Source organism: Salmo salar, chromosome ssa24 (genome assembly GCF_905237065.1).
Source record: "Salmo salar chromosome ssa24, Ssal_v3.1, whole genome shotgun sequence".
In the NCBI taxonomy this organism is placed as follows: domain Eukaryota; kingdom Metazoa; phylum Chordata; class Actinopteri; order Salmoniformes; family Salmonidae; genus Salmo; species Salmo salar.
This window is the reverse complement of record NC_059465.1, coordinates 1,941,386-1,960,202: the sequence shown is the minus strand read 5'-3', so window position 1 is coordinate 1,960,202 and position 18,817 is coordinate 1,941,386. Positions and strand designations below refer to the sequence as shown.

The following is an 18,817-nucleotide window of genomic DNA, read 5'->3' as shown; positions in this document are numbered from 1 at the left end:
TGGACCAATACGCAGCAAATGTATTTGGACACCCCATCACATTAGTGGATTTGGCTATTTCAGCCACACCCGTTGCTACCATGCAATCTTCATAGACAAATATTGGCAGTAGAATGGCCCCTACTGGAGAGCTCAGTAACTTTCAATGTGGCACCATCATAGGATGCCACCATTCCAACAAGTCAGTTCATCAAATTTCTGCCCTGCTAGAGCTTCCCCGGTCAGCTGTAAGTGCTGTTTGTCACGTCCTGAACAGTAATAGGGGTTATTTGTTATTGTAGTTTGGTCAGGACGTGGCAGAGGGTATTTGTTGTATGTGGTTCGGGGTGGTGGTTTGTTTAGTAGGGTATTTGATTTATGTATTCCGGGGTTTTTTGGGCACTGTTCTATGTTAGTGTATTTCTATGTTCTGTCTAGTCTTTTGTATTTCTATGTTTTGTTAATTGGGGTTGGAGGCAGGTGTTTTCTAGTTGTCTCTGATTGAGAGTCCTATATATAGGTATGTGTTTGTTGAGTGCTTTGTGGGAGATTGTTCTGTGTATAGCCTTGTGCCTTACCAGCCTGTGAATAGTCGTTGTGTATGTGTTTATTTTGGTTCTCCTTCTTGTCCCATAATAAAAACAAGATGAGTACACATAACCCTGCTGCGTATTGGTCCACTTTCTCTGACAATGATTTCTCATTATCAGACGACGAAGAACGTTACACTGTTATTGTGCAGTGACAACGTCTAAGCCAACAATGGCTCAGTTGCGAAGTGGTAGGCCACACAAGCTCACAGAATGGGACCGCCGAGTGCTGTAGCGCGTAAAAACCGTCTGTTCTCGGTTGGACACTCGCTACCGAGTTCCAAACTGCCTCTGGAAGCAATGTCAGCACAAGAACTGTTGGCTGGAGCTTCATGAAATGGGTTTTCATGGTCGAGCAGCCTCACCCAGGCCTACGATCACTATGCGCAATGCCAAGCGTCGGCTGGAGTGGCGTAAAGCTCGCCACCACGAATCTGGGTTTGGCGGATGCCAGGGAAAAGCTACCCGCCTGAATGCATAGTGCCAACTGTAAAGTTTGGTGGAGGAGGAATTATGGTCTGGGGCTATTTTTCATGGTTCTGGCTAGGCCCCTTAGTTCCAGTGAAGGAAATCTTGACATTGTAGACAATTCTGTGCTTCCAACTTTGTGGCAACAGTTTTGGGAATGCCCTTTCCTGTTTCAGCATGACAATGCCCCCTTGCACAAAGTGAGGTCAATACAGAAATAGTTTGTTGAGATTGGTGTGGAAGAACTTGACTGCCTTGCACAGAGCCCTGACCTCAACCCCATCTAACACCTTTAGGATGAATTGGAACGCCGACTGTGAGCCAGGCCTAATCACCCAACATCAGCGCCCGACCTCACTAATGCTGTTGTGGCTGAATAGAAGCAAGTCCCCGCAGAAATGTTCCAACATCTAGCGGAAAGCCTTCCCAGAAAAGTGTGGGCTGTTATAGCAGGAAAGGGGGGACCAATACCATATTAATGCCCATGAATTTGGAATGAGAAGTTCGATGAGCAGGTGTCCACATACTTTTGGCCATGTAGTGTAATATAAAAACAAAATGTGAATAGTTTATGAAACTAAAACTCAGTAAAACTATCAGGTCTCAGGTAAGACCCAAGTGCAGACTGTTGAAGTAACATTGTTTATTGTAACAGGGGCAGGCAAACGACAGGTCAAGGCAGGCAGGGGTCGATAATCCAGAATAGTGGGGCCAAGGTACAGGACGGCAGGCAGGCCCATGTCAGTAATCCAGAGTAGGGGCAAAGACACAGGACGGCAGGCAGGCTCAGAGTCAGGACAGGCAAGGGTCAAAACCAGGAGGATGAGGAAAAAGAGATACTGGGGAAAAGCAGGAGCTGAGACAAACCGCTGGTTCACTTGAACAAACAAGATGAACTGGCAACAGACAAACAGAGAACACAGGTATAAATACACAGGGGATAAGTGGTGAAGATGGGCGACACCTGGAGGGGGGTGGAGACAAGCACAAGGACAGGTGAAACAGATCAGGGCGTGACATAAAACTAGCAAATCAGGTCTGAAAACTAACTGAAACTAAACTGAATTTCAAATGACAAATTGAAAAACTAATAGAAATAAAAAAGGAAAATAAAAACGAAAAACTATAATAACCTTCCCTCTCAGGACTTCTGCATGCACTATAAGTATTGTTCTTGTTCTTTTAGAGGGCCCATTTTCCGCCAGCTGTGCTGTCTGAACTGGTTGCTGGAGGCCCTGACTCTGGACAGGACTGGGAGAGCTGGACCAGTCACGTCCTGCTGGGATCTCAAGTAAGTCACTGGTCACAGGTCAGAAGTAATTTTATGGACCCCAGGCAGCTTGGGTTGGGTTAGCTATTGTGTTGTTGCTACATAGTGATTGGGCAGAGGCCAGGACTGAATCACAGTCTTGACCAGGGTTGGGGAGTAACTGATCACATGTAGTCTGATTACCCATAAAACTGTGACTAATCAGTTACGTTTCCAGCAAAAATATTGTAATCAGATTACAGATACTTTTGAAAAACTAGATTGGCTTACTTTTAAATTCAGAAAGGATGTTTGTGAAAAAATACATTATGACACATCTGTTTTCTCAATGGCATTTAATTCAACATGTAAAAAAAGCACAAGTTTAAGTTTGTTCCACCTGAGCGAGTCTGACCAGAAGTTAGAGACCACTATGATGACACACCAAATGCATTTGATGGATACTTTTTGTCTTCTTCAGATGCCCCTGTTGGGGCTAGGGGGCAGTATTTTCAGGGCCGGATAAAAAACGTACCCGATTTAAACTGGTTACTACTCTTGCCCAGAAACGAGAATATGCATATAATTAGTAGATTTGGATAGAAAACACCCTAAAGTTTCTAAAACTGTTTGAATGGTGTCTGTGAGTATAACAGAACTCATATGGCAGGCCAAAACCTGAGAAGATTCCATACAGGAAGTGCCCTGTCTGACAATTTGTTGTCCTTCTGTTGCATCTCTATCGAAAATACAGCATCTGTGCTGTAACGTGACACTTTCTAAGGCTTCCATTGGCTCTCTAAAGCCGCCAGAAAGTGGAATGGGGTGTCTGTCTCTGGGCAAAGTACAGCAGCAGAGTTTAAGTGGTCAGCCTGGGGACAGTGAGATGCGCGTTCACGAGACTTCTCCATTTTTTTTCTTTCAGCCTTTGAATGAATACAACGTTGCCCGGTTGGAATATTATCGCTATTTTACGAGGAAAATAGCATAAAAATGGATTTTAAACAGCGTTTGACATGCTTCTAAGTACAGTAATGGAATATTTTGACATTTTTTGTCACAAAATCGTATAGTGACCTGAACGCACGAACAAAACGGAGGTATTTGGATATAACTATGGATTATTTGGAACCAAAACAACATTTGTTGTTGAAGTAGAAGTCCTGGGAGTGCATTCTGACAAAGAACAGCAAAGGTAATCCAATGTTTCTAATAGTAATTCTGAGTTTAGTGAGCCCCAAACTTGGTGGGTGTCAAATTAGCTAGCCTGTGATGGCCGAGCTATGTACTCAGAATATTGCAAAATGTGCTTTCGGCAAAAAGCTATTTTAAAATTTGACATAGCGTTTGCATAAAGGAGTTCTGTATCTATAATTCTTAAAATAATTTCTGTATTTTGTCAACGTTTATCGTGAGTAATTTAGTAAATTCACCGGAAGTTTTCAGTGGGTATGCTAGTTCTGAACATCACATGCTGTCACGGTTTTCGTCGGTAATGGAGGACCAAAACGCAGCAGGTATGTGTAAGCTCATCTTGACGTTTATTAACTTCCCAAAATGAACACCAAAATAACAAAACAAGTGAATGAACGATATACAGCCAGTCTGGCAAGGCACAAGGCTAAACACAGAACAATCTCCCACAAACACACAGACAAACACACCCAACTAATATAGGACTTCCAATCAAAGGCAACACCACACAGCTGCCTTCAATTGGAAGTCCACCCCAATTAACTCTACATAGAAACACACTTACTAGACTACACATAGAAATACATAAACATAGACCATAAACCAAAAACCCGGAAATACTAAATCAAACATCCTTTTACCAAAACACCACCCCGGACCACATAAAACAAATACCCTCTGCCACGTCCTGACCAAACTACAATAACAATTAACCCTTATACTGGCCAGGACGTGACACATGCTAATGTAAAAAGCTGGTTTTTGATATAAATATGAACTTGATTGAACAAAACATGCATGTATTGTATAACATAATGTCCTAGGAGTGTCATCTGATGAAGATCATCAAAGGTTAGTGCTGCATTTAGCTGTGGTTTTGGTTTTTGTGACATATATGCTTGCTTTGAAAATGGCTGTGTGATTATTTTTGGCAGGGTACTCTCCTGACATAATCTAATGTTTTGCTTTCGCTGTAAAGCCTTTTTGAAATCGGACAATGTGGTTAGATTAACGAGAGTCTTGTCTTTAAAATGGTGTAAAATAGTCATATGTTTGAGAAATTGAAGTTATAGCATCTTTGAGGTATTTGTATTTCGCGCCACGCGATTCCACTGGCTGTTGACTAGGGTGGGACGCAAACGTCCCACCTAGCCCATAGAAGTTAAGGGGAAAGTGATCAAAAAAGTTATCAGATTATGTTACTGAGTTTGGGTAATCCAAAAACTACATTACAGGTTACAATTTTGGACAGGTAACTAGTAACTGTAACAGATTACATTTTGAAAGTAACCTACTCAACCCTGATGATGACTAACATAATCATCAGGGATTGGCTCATCAACACTGTTAACTCTTGACCCCAACCAGAGTAGAGCAGGGCAGTATGCTGTGTTTCAGTTCACCAACACAACACACAGCATCTGTAACATATCCCAATCACTTTGAGTCAGCCACAGAGCCACCGTTCACGTCAGGCTGTAGAGACACAGGCTATGTTACAGTAGCAATGGAAAGAAGGCATACCCAAACGTGCTTCAGCCCAGAACATTGCTTACCCCAGGATACTACAACTGTTGACTATCCAGGACAATAAAGAAAAAGGAGCACTATGTTGCTGCATACATCAGATTTATTGACAGGACAAGAAAACAATCGGCTACGTTTCGGCATGAATCGCCTTCATCAGAGCCTTTTTCCCCAGGATAGTCACCAGTTGAAGTATCCTGGGGTAAGGAATGTTTTTTGGACAGAAGCATGTCACTTAGAATGCCCAATAAATTGTTTAATTCTACAGTAAGCGCTATGCTAGTAAGGATATTGGAACAGAGGCTCAGATATGAGTGTGGTTCATACAGGAAGCCTGGGGCTGAGGCAGACAGACAGTGGTAAATGAACTATAAACCAAACCCTCGGGGGGTAGAGCAGAGAGAAGAGATTGCATTCCTCCATCTCCACGTCCCCTCAGGTTCACTATATACCTCCCCTGATACTGACCCAACACAGGAAGGGAGGAGACAGAGATTGAGTAGAAAACCCACCCTACTCTGCCATGCTGTACAGCACCAAGCTACATAACCATAACTCAAACCCACTGTCATAACCATTTCCATTCCTTTCACTGACAATACTATTATCATGATACACAGAGGATATAGATTTCTTCCTCTCTCTCAATCTTATTTTCTCTCTCTGGCACTTTTTCTTCCTCTCACACTTTTTTTTTCATCATTCACTATCTTGCTCTGACTGCAGCCTTCCCATCTTCTCTCATCTTTTTCTTCTTTTCACATTTTCAATCCCTCTATATTTGTCTCTCTTTCCTAATATAGAGGTGGGAATGAGTACCCTGAAATGCTAATGATTTGAATGCTCTGCTTCTTAAGGTGTCAGACGAGACACTGAGAGGCAGAATGGATGGATTCAGGAAATGTATAAAGCGCTGTCTCTGTGCTCTGCTCTCACAATGGGGCTTGGTAGAATGTATTAGGAAATCATCACCCATCTCACTCTGGAAGTGTTGAATTAGTGATGGGAAAAGAGGAGGGAGCGGAGAGGGATGGAGTGCAAAAAACAGTATGTCACAAAAGCGCTCCTCGGAGTATTGCAAGTAACTGCCTTGAGGCCCTTCCGTCCTCACTGACTCTGCTCTGAATCACATTTCCTATCAGTTTAAGCTTTATGGGAGAAATTATACAGTAGAAGTATTACAGAGAGAGACTGAAATCATATCACAAGGTTATTATAGTACTACAGCGGTTTCCAACAAATCAAATCACATTTTATTGGTCGCATACACGTGATTGGCAGATGTTATTGCGGGTGTAGCGAAATGTTTGTTTCTAGCTCCGACAGTGCAGTAATATTAAACAAATTATAACCAAGAATTTTTTATACTAGGTAAGTGAGTTAAGAACAAATTCGTATTTACTATGACAGCCTACCAGGGAACAGTGGGTTAACTGCCTTGTTCAGGGGCAGAACGACAGATTCTTACCTAGTCAGCTCAGGGATTCGATCCAGCAACCTTTCGATTACAAGCTCGAACCACTAGGCTACCTGCCACTAGGCTACCTGCCGCCCCATACACACAAATGTAAGTAGGAATGAATTAAGACTATATACATATGGACGAGCGATGTCAGAGCGGAACGGACTAAGATACAGTAGAAAAGTATAGAAAACAGTATATGCATATGAGATGAGTAATGCAAGATATGTAAACATTATTAAGTGAATGAGATACCGTAGAGAAAACAGTATATCCACATGAGATGAGCAATGCCAGATATGTAAACAATAAGTGAGATACCGTAGAACAGTATAGAATACAGTATATACATATGAGATGAGTAATGCAAGATATGTAAACATTATTAAGTTACTAAGATACAGTAGAATAGTATAGAATACAGTATAAACAAATGAGATGAGTAATGCCAGATATGTACACTACCTTTCAAAAGTTTGGGGTCACTTTGAAATGTCCTTGTTTTTGAAAGAAAAGCACATTCTCTTTCAAGGGAGTACAGGTGGAGTCTGAGCACACACCCTTGTGGTTAGAGCGTTGGACTAGTAACTAGTAAAGGTTGCAAGATCGAATCCATGAGCTGACAAGGTAAAAAATCTGTTCTACCCATGAACAAGGCAGTTAACCCACTGTTCCTAGGCTGTCATTGAGAGTAAGAATTTGTTCTTAACTGACTTGCCTAGTTAAAAAAAGGATAAGTGGAGGTGATGTTTCCTACCTTCACAACTTGTGTGTGTGTGCAGTGATTAAAAAAAATCAAGCTAGTGAATTTGGATAATGGTCAGGGTCTTGCCATTCCAAGGCTGTGTATGTGTGCATGCCTCTCTTTGTCCCCACTCCAAGGCTGGGTGGTGGAGACAAGGAAGGTCGCAGTGTAATGAATATATCTCAACCCACACACAGAACCCCGCTAAACACTTATTTTCTCCTGTTACCCAGGGACCCTGGCCAAGGAAAAACCACCATAAAGACCCTGAATAAAGAGAGAGCCATTGAGACCAAATGGGACCAGTTTGTGTCTCTGCAAAAGGTTTTTGGGCTTTTCTTTTATCTCTCTATGCCTATCCACCTCTTGAGTTTAATTCTGGGGTTACGTCCTTAAAAGGGTTGTCACTTAGTCATATTACCTGCTTCAGAGGAGGCAGATCAAGCCGTACAACACACACACACAAACACACCCATACATAGACATTGGTCGCACACTCACACACGCACACAGCCAGACACATACACACTCCTTGGGGATGCTTGTCTGTGTGTATCTGTGGCAGTAGAGGACATTAGGAGAGCTAAGCACTGTTGCAGCTGAAGTCTTGTGCTCCTCTCCTCTCCTGCTCTCACACATACACACACACACACACACACACAGAGACACACTGATAGACAGGCTGGAGAGAGGGAAGGGCACAGGGGAGAGAGAAAAAGAGATGGAGAGAGGAAAGGGAGATACGTGACTGTCTCCTCTGCAAATCCTCATACTGTCTGTCCTCCTCAGCCAAGGAGATGTGTTTGTGTGTGTCTGCTTGCCTGCATGCCTGTCTGTCTGTGTATGTACGTGAGTCTCTGTGTGCCTGTGCATATGCAAGGCTCTAGGTGCGCTTTTATGAAAATCTATGCGTGGAAATCCCCTCTGACATCTCCTCCTCACCTCATCCCCCAGCCACGTAGAACAGGCTCCAGGCCCTCCCGCTCCTCCTCTGGTCGTCTGTACCTGTTGAAGGGGTCCTCCCTGAGCGTAGCCTCCTCCTCAGCTCTCACCACCCCTACCCTTCTGGGCAGCCTGTCCTCCCTGGGCCCTGGCATAGAAGACACTGGAGCTACATTAACTGGAGCTATAGTGACTGCCACTGGAACCAGCCAGGATAGTGCGGAGCAACCAGGAGCAGGAGGGGACTCCGAGACAGAGCTGCCCATGTCAGAGTGTAAGTAAATAGAGTCTTGTATGAAATATTCAGAGGGTTCTCTGTGGTAAAAATGGGTGCAATATGGTGAAACCTGAGGGGTAGTGTGTGTGCGCCGGTTGTGTCTGTGTGCAGGGTTCAATGGGGTAGTTTTGTGTAGGAAACACCTCTCTCCTCATCTTTCTCTGTGTGTTATATTCTGGTTCCTCTTTGGAGCTGTGTGTGTGTGTAGAGGAGGTGATGTGTGTGCCGGGACACGCTCATTACTCTATGTCATCTGGTTCTGCGTTTTTGGAGCCAGAATGAGCCCTATCTGTTTCCCATCAGCCCTGTCACTCTGCAGGAACATCTGCGGCGTGCGCACGGAACCCAAAGACCCACACACACACGCATCTACGCACAGAACCCAAACACCCGGATCCCGTTGTCATAGGAACAGCTCTTCCTTCTGATGTGATTGTGATATGACACACACCCTGGGCTCAAAGTGAAATGTTTGTTTTGAAGGGATGTTTTCCTCATACAACACGTCACTTCTGACTCTTACACTGCATCTGATATGGCACCCAAATCCCTCTATTGGGCACATTGGGCTCTTGTTAAATGTAGTGCGCTATGTAGGGAATAGAGCGCCATTTCAGATGCAGTATAGGAGTCAGAAGTGAGAGAGAGAAAGCCTCCAGATTTGTCTGTATTGCGCATGCCAGGGGGGAAAGGCCCACTCGCTCTCTGCGTTGGTTCCTTTGGGTTGATTTCATCCCATGCTGTTCCAGTAATGAAGCCCAACACAACACTGCTGCTTTCTACCCTGGTCACTGTTGTCGGGTCACTAAAGGGCCCGCTAGCTGGACGGCTAGCTAAAGCCTCCCTCACTACTCTCCGGCTCTGGCTTCCCAGAGTGCTTTGCATCAAAGCTGGAGGATAATTAGTCAACTGATCTATCCGAGAGCGATCAGAGCCTTCGTTATGCTATCACATTCTGACGAAAGACTAGTTTTGTTTGCCCGAGTCATCGTCAGTTCGTTGTCATATTCCCCCCCCCCCCATAGGTTGAAGCAATTAACTGCTCTTCTCCATGATCCAGAGTTATGCCTCAAATCCAGAAATTGGGCACCAGAGATATTCAGCTGAGCTCACTCACTCCGCCCGCCCCAAGGCACATTTATGCCTGAAAAATGAAAGAATAAAAGTATGTGTCCTAAATAGCACTCTCTTCCCTATGTAGTGCACTACTTGTAAACAGTGCTCATATGGCTCTGGTCAAAAGTAGTGCACAATATAGGAGATGGGGTGTTATTTGGGATGCAAAAATTAGAGTGAAGGGAGGGACTTTCTTTTCTTTAATTTTAAAAACTCTGATGAAAAAGGAATCAACATTTGGGCACTCATTATTTGAATATTTTCATAAAAGATAAAACATTCATATTATGAGCTAATTATAAAATTATATTAAATCTAAAGCCAGAACAATTGGTTACAATTATTGGCTATAATAATGTTTTATGGTGGGGTTTTCCTATGAGGTATCTAGCACATTAATCACCATGTGATTAATTTTGTCTCACATAATATAAGTTGCATAATTCTTGTTGGTGTATTTTGATTAATGTGCTCCATTCTATTCGAGTGCTTTATGAAGATTTAGTGCAATGTCATTTTATGTGTGTCACTTGTGAGTATTCCACCATAGTGTTTCAAAGAGATCTTGTTCTGTAGCCGACCATCTCTGTTCATCTGAACTGACTTTGAATTCATTACTGTATCTAAACAGCAGAGGGAGCTAGGGGATCATTTTTGTCTCATAAAACTCTACTCTCATTACATTTACATTTTAGTTATTTAGTAGACACTCTTATCCAGAGCGACTTACAGTAGTGAGTGCATACATTTTAATACTGGTCCCCTATGGGAATTGAACCCACAAACTGGCATTGCAAGTGCCATCCTCTACCAAGTCCTTCTGGCAATTACTCTGAGCTGAGGGACACTGTGGATGAAAACTTTTGATTTTCTCATTAAATAGCCTACTATTCTCCTTAATGATTTTGTTTATTTTAAAATAGTGAATCATTTCTTTGTTGAATCGTCTCTAAAAAATTAAGATAACCTTTTAGCAGTGAGACGTGAGTCCTATAGGCTACAGAGAGACCAACAAAAAGTTGTCATTATAAGGTTGTTAATGTTTACTGCCTCTCCGCCCAGACCTTCAGAAGCTGCTGGATGCAGTCCACCAGAGTGTCACCAAAGACTTCAGTGGTCCAGAGCAGATTCATGGCGACGGCACTTTGGCTGTCGGATACCGGTAACATCCCCTAGGCCTGGCCACATTCCACTCCCCTTTCTGGCCACTACTCTTCTACATTTGCTCTTTCCGCTTTCATCTCTTTCCTGCTGCTCTCTTTTCCTTCACTCGGCAATAGATTAAAGGGGTACCAAGACAAGTTATCTCTGGAATTAACAAATTCATAAATGGCTACGTATGTAGAGGCTGTTGGAATTGGATGATTACATAATGTTGACTGAGTAAAGTAAAGGCATTATCATGTCATGCCGACCCAAGGGTGACCAGGTTAGCAATTAAACATTTGCATTTCCACGCAGACTTCAACCCCATGTTAACTCCAGACCCCAGGGTGAGAGGGTGATCTAATATGTAAACGCCCTAACTAACTATACGCCCTAACTAAAAACTAACGGATTTGTTCCCTCACACAACAGGCCACCTACCCAACCCACCCCTCAGAGAGGGGACAACACAACACGCCCCAAGACCAAAGACACACCAAGACCCAAAAGGTTGGCTTGCTACACCTAAACTCAAATTACTACTACTTTTCTACCAGCTGCAGAATAAAAATTAATTCTGCCCTGTCTGTTTTAAATGTTAAGTTTGTTTTGGGAACTTTTCCGTGTTGAAAGTTGAGGCGCTTTGCGCCAGAAGAAGTCAAGTAGGTCAGGTTTGCGAGTAAGAGCTATTTTGCAGACAGAAAATGTTGCCTACACTATTTTACTATACTGCATTACATTGAGTATCATATTGCACTGAGTGTAACTGTGTTGTATTGGGAAAAAAGCCTTGTCTCTGACTCTGTGTGTAGTTGTCCTCCTAAGCCATTGTCTGTCTAGCTCTAGTCACAACTCAATCTATCAATCATGGTATTGTATAAAACAAATACATATAAGTATATAAAGTTGCCCTGCTAAGCGTGCATTGTGTGTAATTTCAGTGCATTCAGAAAGTATTGAGACCCCTTGACTTTTTCTACATTTTGTTACGTTACAGCCTTATTCTAAAAAGGAAGAAATGTATTTTTTTCTCTCTCTCTCTCTCTCTCTCTCTCTCTCTCTCTGTGTATAGTTGTCCTGCCAATCCTCTGTCAGCCACCAGTGAGTTGATCAGCAGTAAGAGGTCCATGCTGTGGGATATGAGGACAGCCTATGAGGAGAGAGCAGAGGAGCTGGCCCAGAGCTTCAGTGACATTCTGGACCACAATGCCAGGTGACTGTCCCCTCTCTGACCATCTAGTTCTGGTCACAACAACTCACCTCCACCAATGTTTTTATTAGTTTAACTAGGAAAGTCAGTTAAGAACAAATTCTTATTTACAATGACGGCCTACTACGGCCAATTGTGCACCGTCCTATGGGACTCCCAATCACAGCCGGATGTGATACAGCCTGGATTCAAACCAGGGACTGTAGTGACACCTCTTGCACTGAGATGCCACACCTTAGACCGCTGCACTACTCGGGAGCCCCAATCGGACTTTTGTCCTTTTTCCTCAGAGAGAGGCCTGCCTGTGTTGTCTTCTAAAGTCATGTTTGTTCAATTACCAATTAATCTCTAGTGCTGGTCAGTTTTTAGTCTCAAAAGCATTGACCACAACATGATTTGAACACGCAACCTTGCGAGCTGGAGTCAGACGCACTACTGTTGCGCCACAAAGTCTGGTGGTGTACCAACTGAGCTATCAGGCCTCTGGAAGTGCTGAACCTCACATGGGGTTCAGTTTCTCATTCCCAGCAGAAATATATCAAACAGTCTCATACTGTCTACTTACTTAGGGCCTTGTGGCGCAACAGTAATGCGTTGGACTCCAGATCAGAAGGTTGCGCATTCAAATGTTTTTAAGCATGAATGAAAACTGGGCCTGCTCTGACCAGCACTGGTCCCATGTGCCTCAGTTGGTAGAGCACGGCACTTGCAATGCCAGGATTGTGGGTTTGATTTCCACGGGGGACCAGTACAAACAAATACTAAAATGTATGTTGTCATCTACTGTAAGTTGCTGTGGATAAGAGCATCTGCTAAGTATGTCAAATGAGGTGGTCTCTGAACAACCACACCACAAGGTCATAGGTAACTAACCAGGCAGTATGAGACTGTTTCATTGAATTTGCACACATCTTTCTCTGGGGAAAGAAGCAGACAACCTAATCATGAGAAGTGTAATATAAATCAAATGTTATGGTCACAGAATCATGGTTAGCCGATGTTATTGCGAGTGTAGTGAAATGCTTGTGCTTCTAGTTCTGACAGTGCAGTAATATTTAACAATTCCACAACAGATACCAAATACACACAAATCTAAGTAAAGGAATAAGAAAATATATGGATGAGCAATGACAGAGTGGCATAGGCTAAGATGCAATAGATATAGAATACAGTATATACATATGATATGTAAACATTATTAAAGTGCAGTCGCAAAAACCATCAATCGCTATGATGAAACTGGCTCTCATGAGGACCGCCACAGGAAGGGAAGACCCAGAGTTACCTCTGCTGCAGAGGATAAGTTCATTTACCAGCCTCAGAAATTGCAGCCCAAATAAATGCTACACAGAGATCAAGTAACAGACACATCTCAACATCAACTGTTCAGAGGCGACTGCGTGAATCAGGCCTTCATGGTCTAATTGCTGCAAAGAAACCACTACTAAAGGACACCAATAATAAGAAGAGACTTGCTTGGGCAAAGAAACAGGAGCAATGGACATTAGACAGGTGAAAATCTGTCCTTTGGTCTGATGAGTCCAAATTTGAGATTTTTGGTTCCAACGCCATGTCTTTGTGAGACGCAGAGTAGGTGAACGGATGATCTCCGTATGTGTGGTTCCCACCGTGAAGCATGGAGGAGGTGTTGTTATGGTGTGGGGTTATTTGACCAAGAAGGAGTGATGGAGTGCTGCATCAGATGACCTGGCCTCCACAATCACCCGACCTCAACCCAATTGAGATTATTTGGGATGAGTTGGTGAAGGAAAATCAGGAAAAAGGAAAATCAGCCAACAAGTGCTCAGCATATGTGGGAACTCCTTCAAGACTGTTGGAAAAGCATTCCAGGTGAAGCTGTTTGAGAGAGTGCCAAGAGTGTGCAAAGCTGTCATCAAGGCAAAGGGTGGCTACTTTGAAGAATCTCAAATCTCAAATATATTTTGATTTGTTTAACACTTTTTTGGTTACTACATGATTCTATATGTGTTATTTCATAGTTTTGATATCTTCACTATTTTACAATGTAGAAAATAGTAAAAAGAAAGAAAAAACAAACTTTTGACTGGTACTGTATATATATTTACCAAAACTATATATGTGGGGATTGGAAGTGATGCAGACAATTGGAAGCTACAATCTATCTGCAATATTAAAGCTGATCTACTCCCTAAAAAAAGCTGACAACATTTCAATGTTAGTTTGTCCCAGGTCAGGACCTTTTACTTGAAGCACTGTGTCACTTTTCTTTGTACCTTAACTCGCAGCTGACTTTTGAGTACTTTATTGCAGTGCTCCTCAATATAGATTTGTTTTCACATAGGGCTCTCAAGTGGTGCAGTGGTCTAAGGCACTGCATCTCACTACAGACTCTGGTTTGATTCCAGGCTGTATCACAAACGGCCATGATTGGGAGCCCCATAGGGCGGCGCACAATTGGCCCAGTGTCGTCCGTGTTAGGGTTTGGCCGGGGTAGGCCGTCATTGTAAATAAGAATTTGTTCTTAACTGACTTGCCTTGTTAAAGGTTACAAATAAAATAAATGAAGACTTCTCATCCAGTTTGCGCTGTGTAATAGGTGAACATAAAATATCAGTAATTGGTAAAGTCAATCAAAAATCTATCTGGTTTATTACAATTTGCAACAGGGAGACCGCAGAGAAAATGTCTAGCTAGCCTTCTCTGGGCAGGCCCTTATCCTAAACATTCAGCTTCAACTCTAGTGACCATCAACCCACACCTTGAGTGTCCCAAAAATAACACTGGAAATTATATTTTGTACCTGGTACTGTATGTATTTTTTACCTGGTACTGTATGTTGATCATTCTAAACTAAATATAAACGTTACTCATTTTACATTTCCCCATTGCACCCTGTTATCTAATTATATGGTTAATGTCAGAGGATTAAGTATCTCTCCTATATGCATCTTACTACAGTATATCCCCTCCCTTTCTTTGCTCTCACTGTGCCCACCCCATCTCTCTTCCTTTTCTCTCTGTACAGGAAGAGGCTGGAGAGTGGCATCCAGAGATTCCAGGCCCTGTGTCATGTGACCCACTCTCACCTCATCCCTCGTCATGTGACCCCACGGGTCACCGGCATGAAACCCCCAGAGACAGACTGCGGCAACAACAACATGTGGTATGACATCTGCAATACACATGGATTGGAATGTTGGAATGTGTGTTTGTTTCCTCATCTGTCTGTGTGATCCCTCTGTCCACCCATGTTTTCACACACAAAACTTCTGACCCCAACGCAACCTTCTGATCTGGAGTCAGACGCAGTACTGTTGTGCCACGAAGTCCTGTGATTAACTAGTGTGTCTGATGCCATTTTATAGAATGCACGTCCCTATCTTTCCCCTAGGAAGTCAAATAGAGGCCAGGGACATCACTGGAGCTTTTGTTAGGCACAATTTTTTTTGCATTGCTGCGATAGTGTATTTTTGGCATATTTCTTTATTATTTTTAATAATAATGTATTATTTTGGAAGTTTTGCTCAATCTGATTGGGTGGGCCTGGTAGGGCCTGGTTCCCCAGTGGGTGGGCCTGTGTCCACCCAGGCCCACCCATGCCTACGCCCCTGGGACAGCCCCAGCATGCTGACCAGACCGGGCACGCGCGTGCGTCTGCATGCACTATCGTGCACATGTTGATTTGTACATCACCACAAGACAGGCAGATTGAAATATCAAACTAAACCCTGAACTCTTTGTCCTGGGATATAAACATTGGGTTGTTATTTTACCTGAAATGCACAAGGTCGTTTTTTCTGGATTTTTGTAGAATTTTTACCCATTTTGAGTCACACAAAATCGTTCACTACTCCAGTAATTAATCCACAGATAAAAGGGAAATTCTAGTTAGTTTCTAGTCATCTATCCTCCTTCAGTAGTCTTCTTCTTCTTCTGTGGACATTTTATGTTGGTTGGAGTGTGGACCTCAGTTCATCTTTCAATCACCCACGTGGGTATATGCACTTAAAAACCAATGAGGAGATGGGAGAGGCAGGACTTGCGGAGTGTCAAACATAGAACCAAGTTCTATATTAGCGCATAGCTACGTAGATGCTCGTGAGCAGTTTAGATTAAATGATTGAATAACATGTATGTATACATTTATTTTGGAACGCTTGCGCACGCAACCCGAGCGGTGTGGTCAGCATACTGGTGAAGGCCACTTCTCCAATTATTGTTGAGATCTGATATTCTGCGCAGCACAAGACAAAAGTAATGTCGTCTTCAACCATATTTCTCAAACCCTTTCGGGCAAAAATCCAGCTGAATTTGGAGGACAGTTGGGCATTATTACTTACAAAAATAGTGCGTCTGGTGAAGAGCTATAAATATAAGTAAATAGCCGTATTAGACTGAAAGATATAAGGTAATTTTGTCAAACTTGTGAGACCCCATGCTCATTAGTTGCTCATTCAACATATTTTCTGCTACTTCACTCAATCCCATTTTTAAAAGTCTCCCTTCCTAACTGTTTTACATTCCTTGAGACCAACCAGAAATGTTTCTTTGGCCAAATATTTTCAGAATTTGTGGTCTCTTGTTTCTGCATCACCAAATTTTGCGCAGGCAAAAGAGTAGGCAAGGTGCACTTCAATTACTTATTCGCGCTGCCGGAACGTCGCTCTGCCACTTTTCACAATGGCGCTTGTTTAGATCAAAGATGAATCAATGTCTTGGAAGATCACGGAATGATTCATTAGTGTTCTACATCAGTGGTTCCCAAACTTTGAGAGGGGTCGTTCCGGCTTTCAACTTACTCTTGAAAGTTGTTATAATAGAATGCACAAGCTGATATTTCGAAATTGGGTTCTGCATCAGTTTCCCGCGTCATGTCAGACATTGCATACCTTAGAGAGCTATTTATAACTTGTTAAAAATGTCCAGATCAAGCCCATGTCAGCTAACGTGTTTTAGCTATGCTTTTTAGCCCACAGATTTGATTGTAATGTTTGAGTCACTCAAATATCACATGGGGGAGATGTTCCCCAATGCTGGAAGGGGGTCCTGAGAGAAAAAGTTTGGGAAAAGCTGTTCTACATAACATAACCAATAGCATAGTATAACGTTACTGTTACACCAAAAACACCATGAAATTTATTATGAGATTTTAGGACTGTTAGCTGAATAGTAAAACAAAAATGATAATGTGGTCAAAACTCAACAGCTAGGCAGAATTTGCATTGATTGAAACAAAATACAGGCAAAAAATAAATAATTGCGCGTTGAAGATATCTATATCGGTCCGCTAATACAGGACTAATAAAGGCCCAGTGCACTACTTTTGTGAACATTTTTAACTAAATCTATTCGAGTGTTTATCAGCATTTATAACTTGAGTCTGATAATTATCTGTACAGAGCAGTTCATCTGATAATACTTGTGGAATATAAAATATTTGCTTGACATGTTTTCAAGTTTTTTCAAATACTTTACAAATGCAATTTATTTCTATGTTAAAACTTTGCTATGAACTGCTTTAAAATGGTCTAGTCTTTCCTTTTTAATAGACACTCTTATCTAGTCAACTTACAGTACATACATGTTTGTACTAAACTCCCATGGGAATCGTACCCACAACCCTAGCATTGAAAGTGCCATGCTCTACCAACTGAGCCACATCATACTTTTGATCATGGAGTGTATGTGGACACCTGCTCGTCGAAAATCTCATTCTAAAATCATGGGCATTAGTATGGAGTTGGTCACCCCTTTGATGCTATAACAGTCTCCACTCTTCTGGGAAAGCTTTGCAATAGATATTGGAAAATAGCTGCGGCGACTTGCTTCCATTCAGCCACAAGAGCATTAGTGAGGTCGGACACTGATGTTGGGCGATTAGGCCTGGCTCTCAGTCTGCATTCCAATTCATCCCAAAGGTGTTCGATGGGTTTGAGGTCAGGGCTCTGTGCAGGCCAGTCAAATTCTTCCACACCAATCTCAACAAACCATTTCTGTATGGACCTCGCTTTGTGCTCGGGGTCATTGTCATGCTGAAACAAGAAAGGGCCTTCCTCAAACTGTTGCCACAAAGTTGGACGCACAGAATCGTCTAGAATATCATTGTATGCTTTAGCATTTAGATTTCCCTTCACTGGAACTAAGGGGCCTAGACAAACAATTTTAAAAAGCCCCAAACCCTTATTCATCCTCCACCAAACTTTACAGTTGGCACTATGCATTCGGGCGGGTATCGTTCTCCTGGCATCCGACAAACCCAGATTAAAACGTGATTCATCACTCCAGAGAACACGTTTTCACTGCTCCAGAGTCCAATGGCAGCGAGCTTTACACCAATGCCAACGCTTGGCATTGCATACGGTGATCTTAGGCTTGTGTGTGGCTGCTCGGCCATGGAAAGCCATTTCATGAAGCTCCTGACAAGCAGTTATTGTGCTGACAATGCTTCCAGAGGCAGTTTTGAACTCGGTAGTGAGTGCTGCAACCGAGGACAGATGATTTTTACGCGCTACAGCACGCGCCGGTCTCGTTCTGAGCCATTTTCACTTCACATAACAGCACTTACAGTCAGAGGTGTGGACTCGAGTCACATGACTTGGACTCGAGTCACAAATATGATGACTTGCAACTCGACTTTGACTTTTACACGAATGACTCGTGACTTGACTTGGACTTGAGCCTTATGAATCGACCTGACTTGATACCCTCCCCAAGCCCAAATATTAAAATGATGCTATTAAAAAAGTGTGCTGGGCATCAACTCTTCATTTAACGGATTACAGTTTGAATTGGACAGCAGCCAATCAAATTGTACCAGCTGAGAAAATGTTGTGCGTGGCAGTGCAGAGGAACATCGGTGGGTGAATGCAGATGGAGCCCTTGGAAAGATGGGGTTCTCATGGCTACCCATGTATTTCCATGGAAATATAA

General features: G+C 42.7%; 1 protein-coding gene across 1 annotated transcript in view; it reads left to right on the top strand.

Annotated features, from left to right (window-relative positions):
• The window catches only part of LOC106584907 (coiled-coil domain-containing protein 60), a 53,590-nt gene that overhangs the window by 29,800 nt on the left and 4,973 nt on the right, over window positions 1-18,817 (top strand). Inside the window, 7 exon segments of the mRNA XM_014170572.2 lie at window positions 2,224-2,328; window positions 7,448-7,538; window positions 8,169-8,430; window positions 10,612-10,711; window positions 11,128-11,205; window positions 11,768-11,908; window positions 14,913-15,050. Of these exon segments, the coding sequence (XP_014026047.2) occupies window positions 2,224-2,328; window positions 7,448-7,538; window positions 8,169-8,430; window positions 10,612-10,711; window positions 11,128-11,205; window positions 11,768-11,908; window positions 14,913-15,050 (915 nt within the window).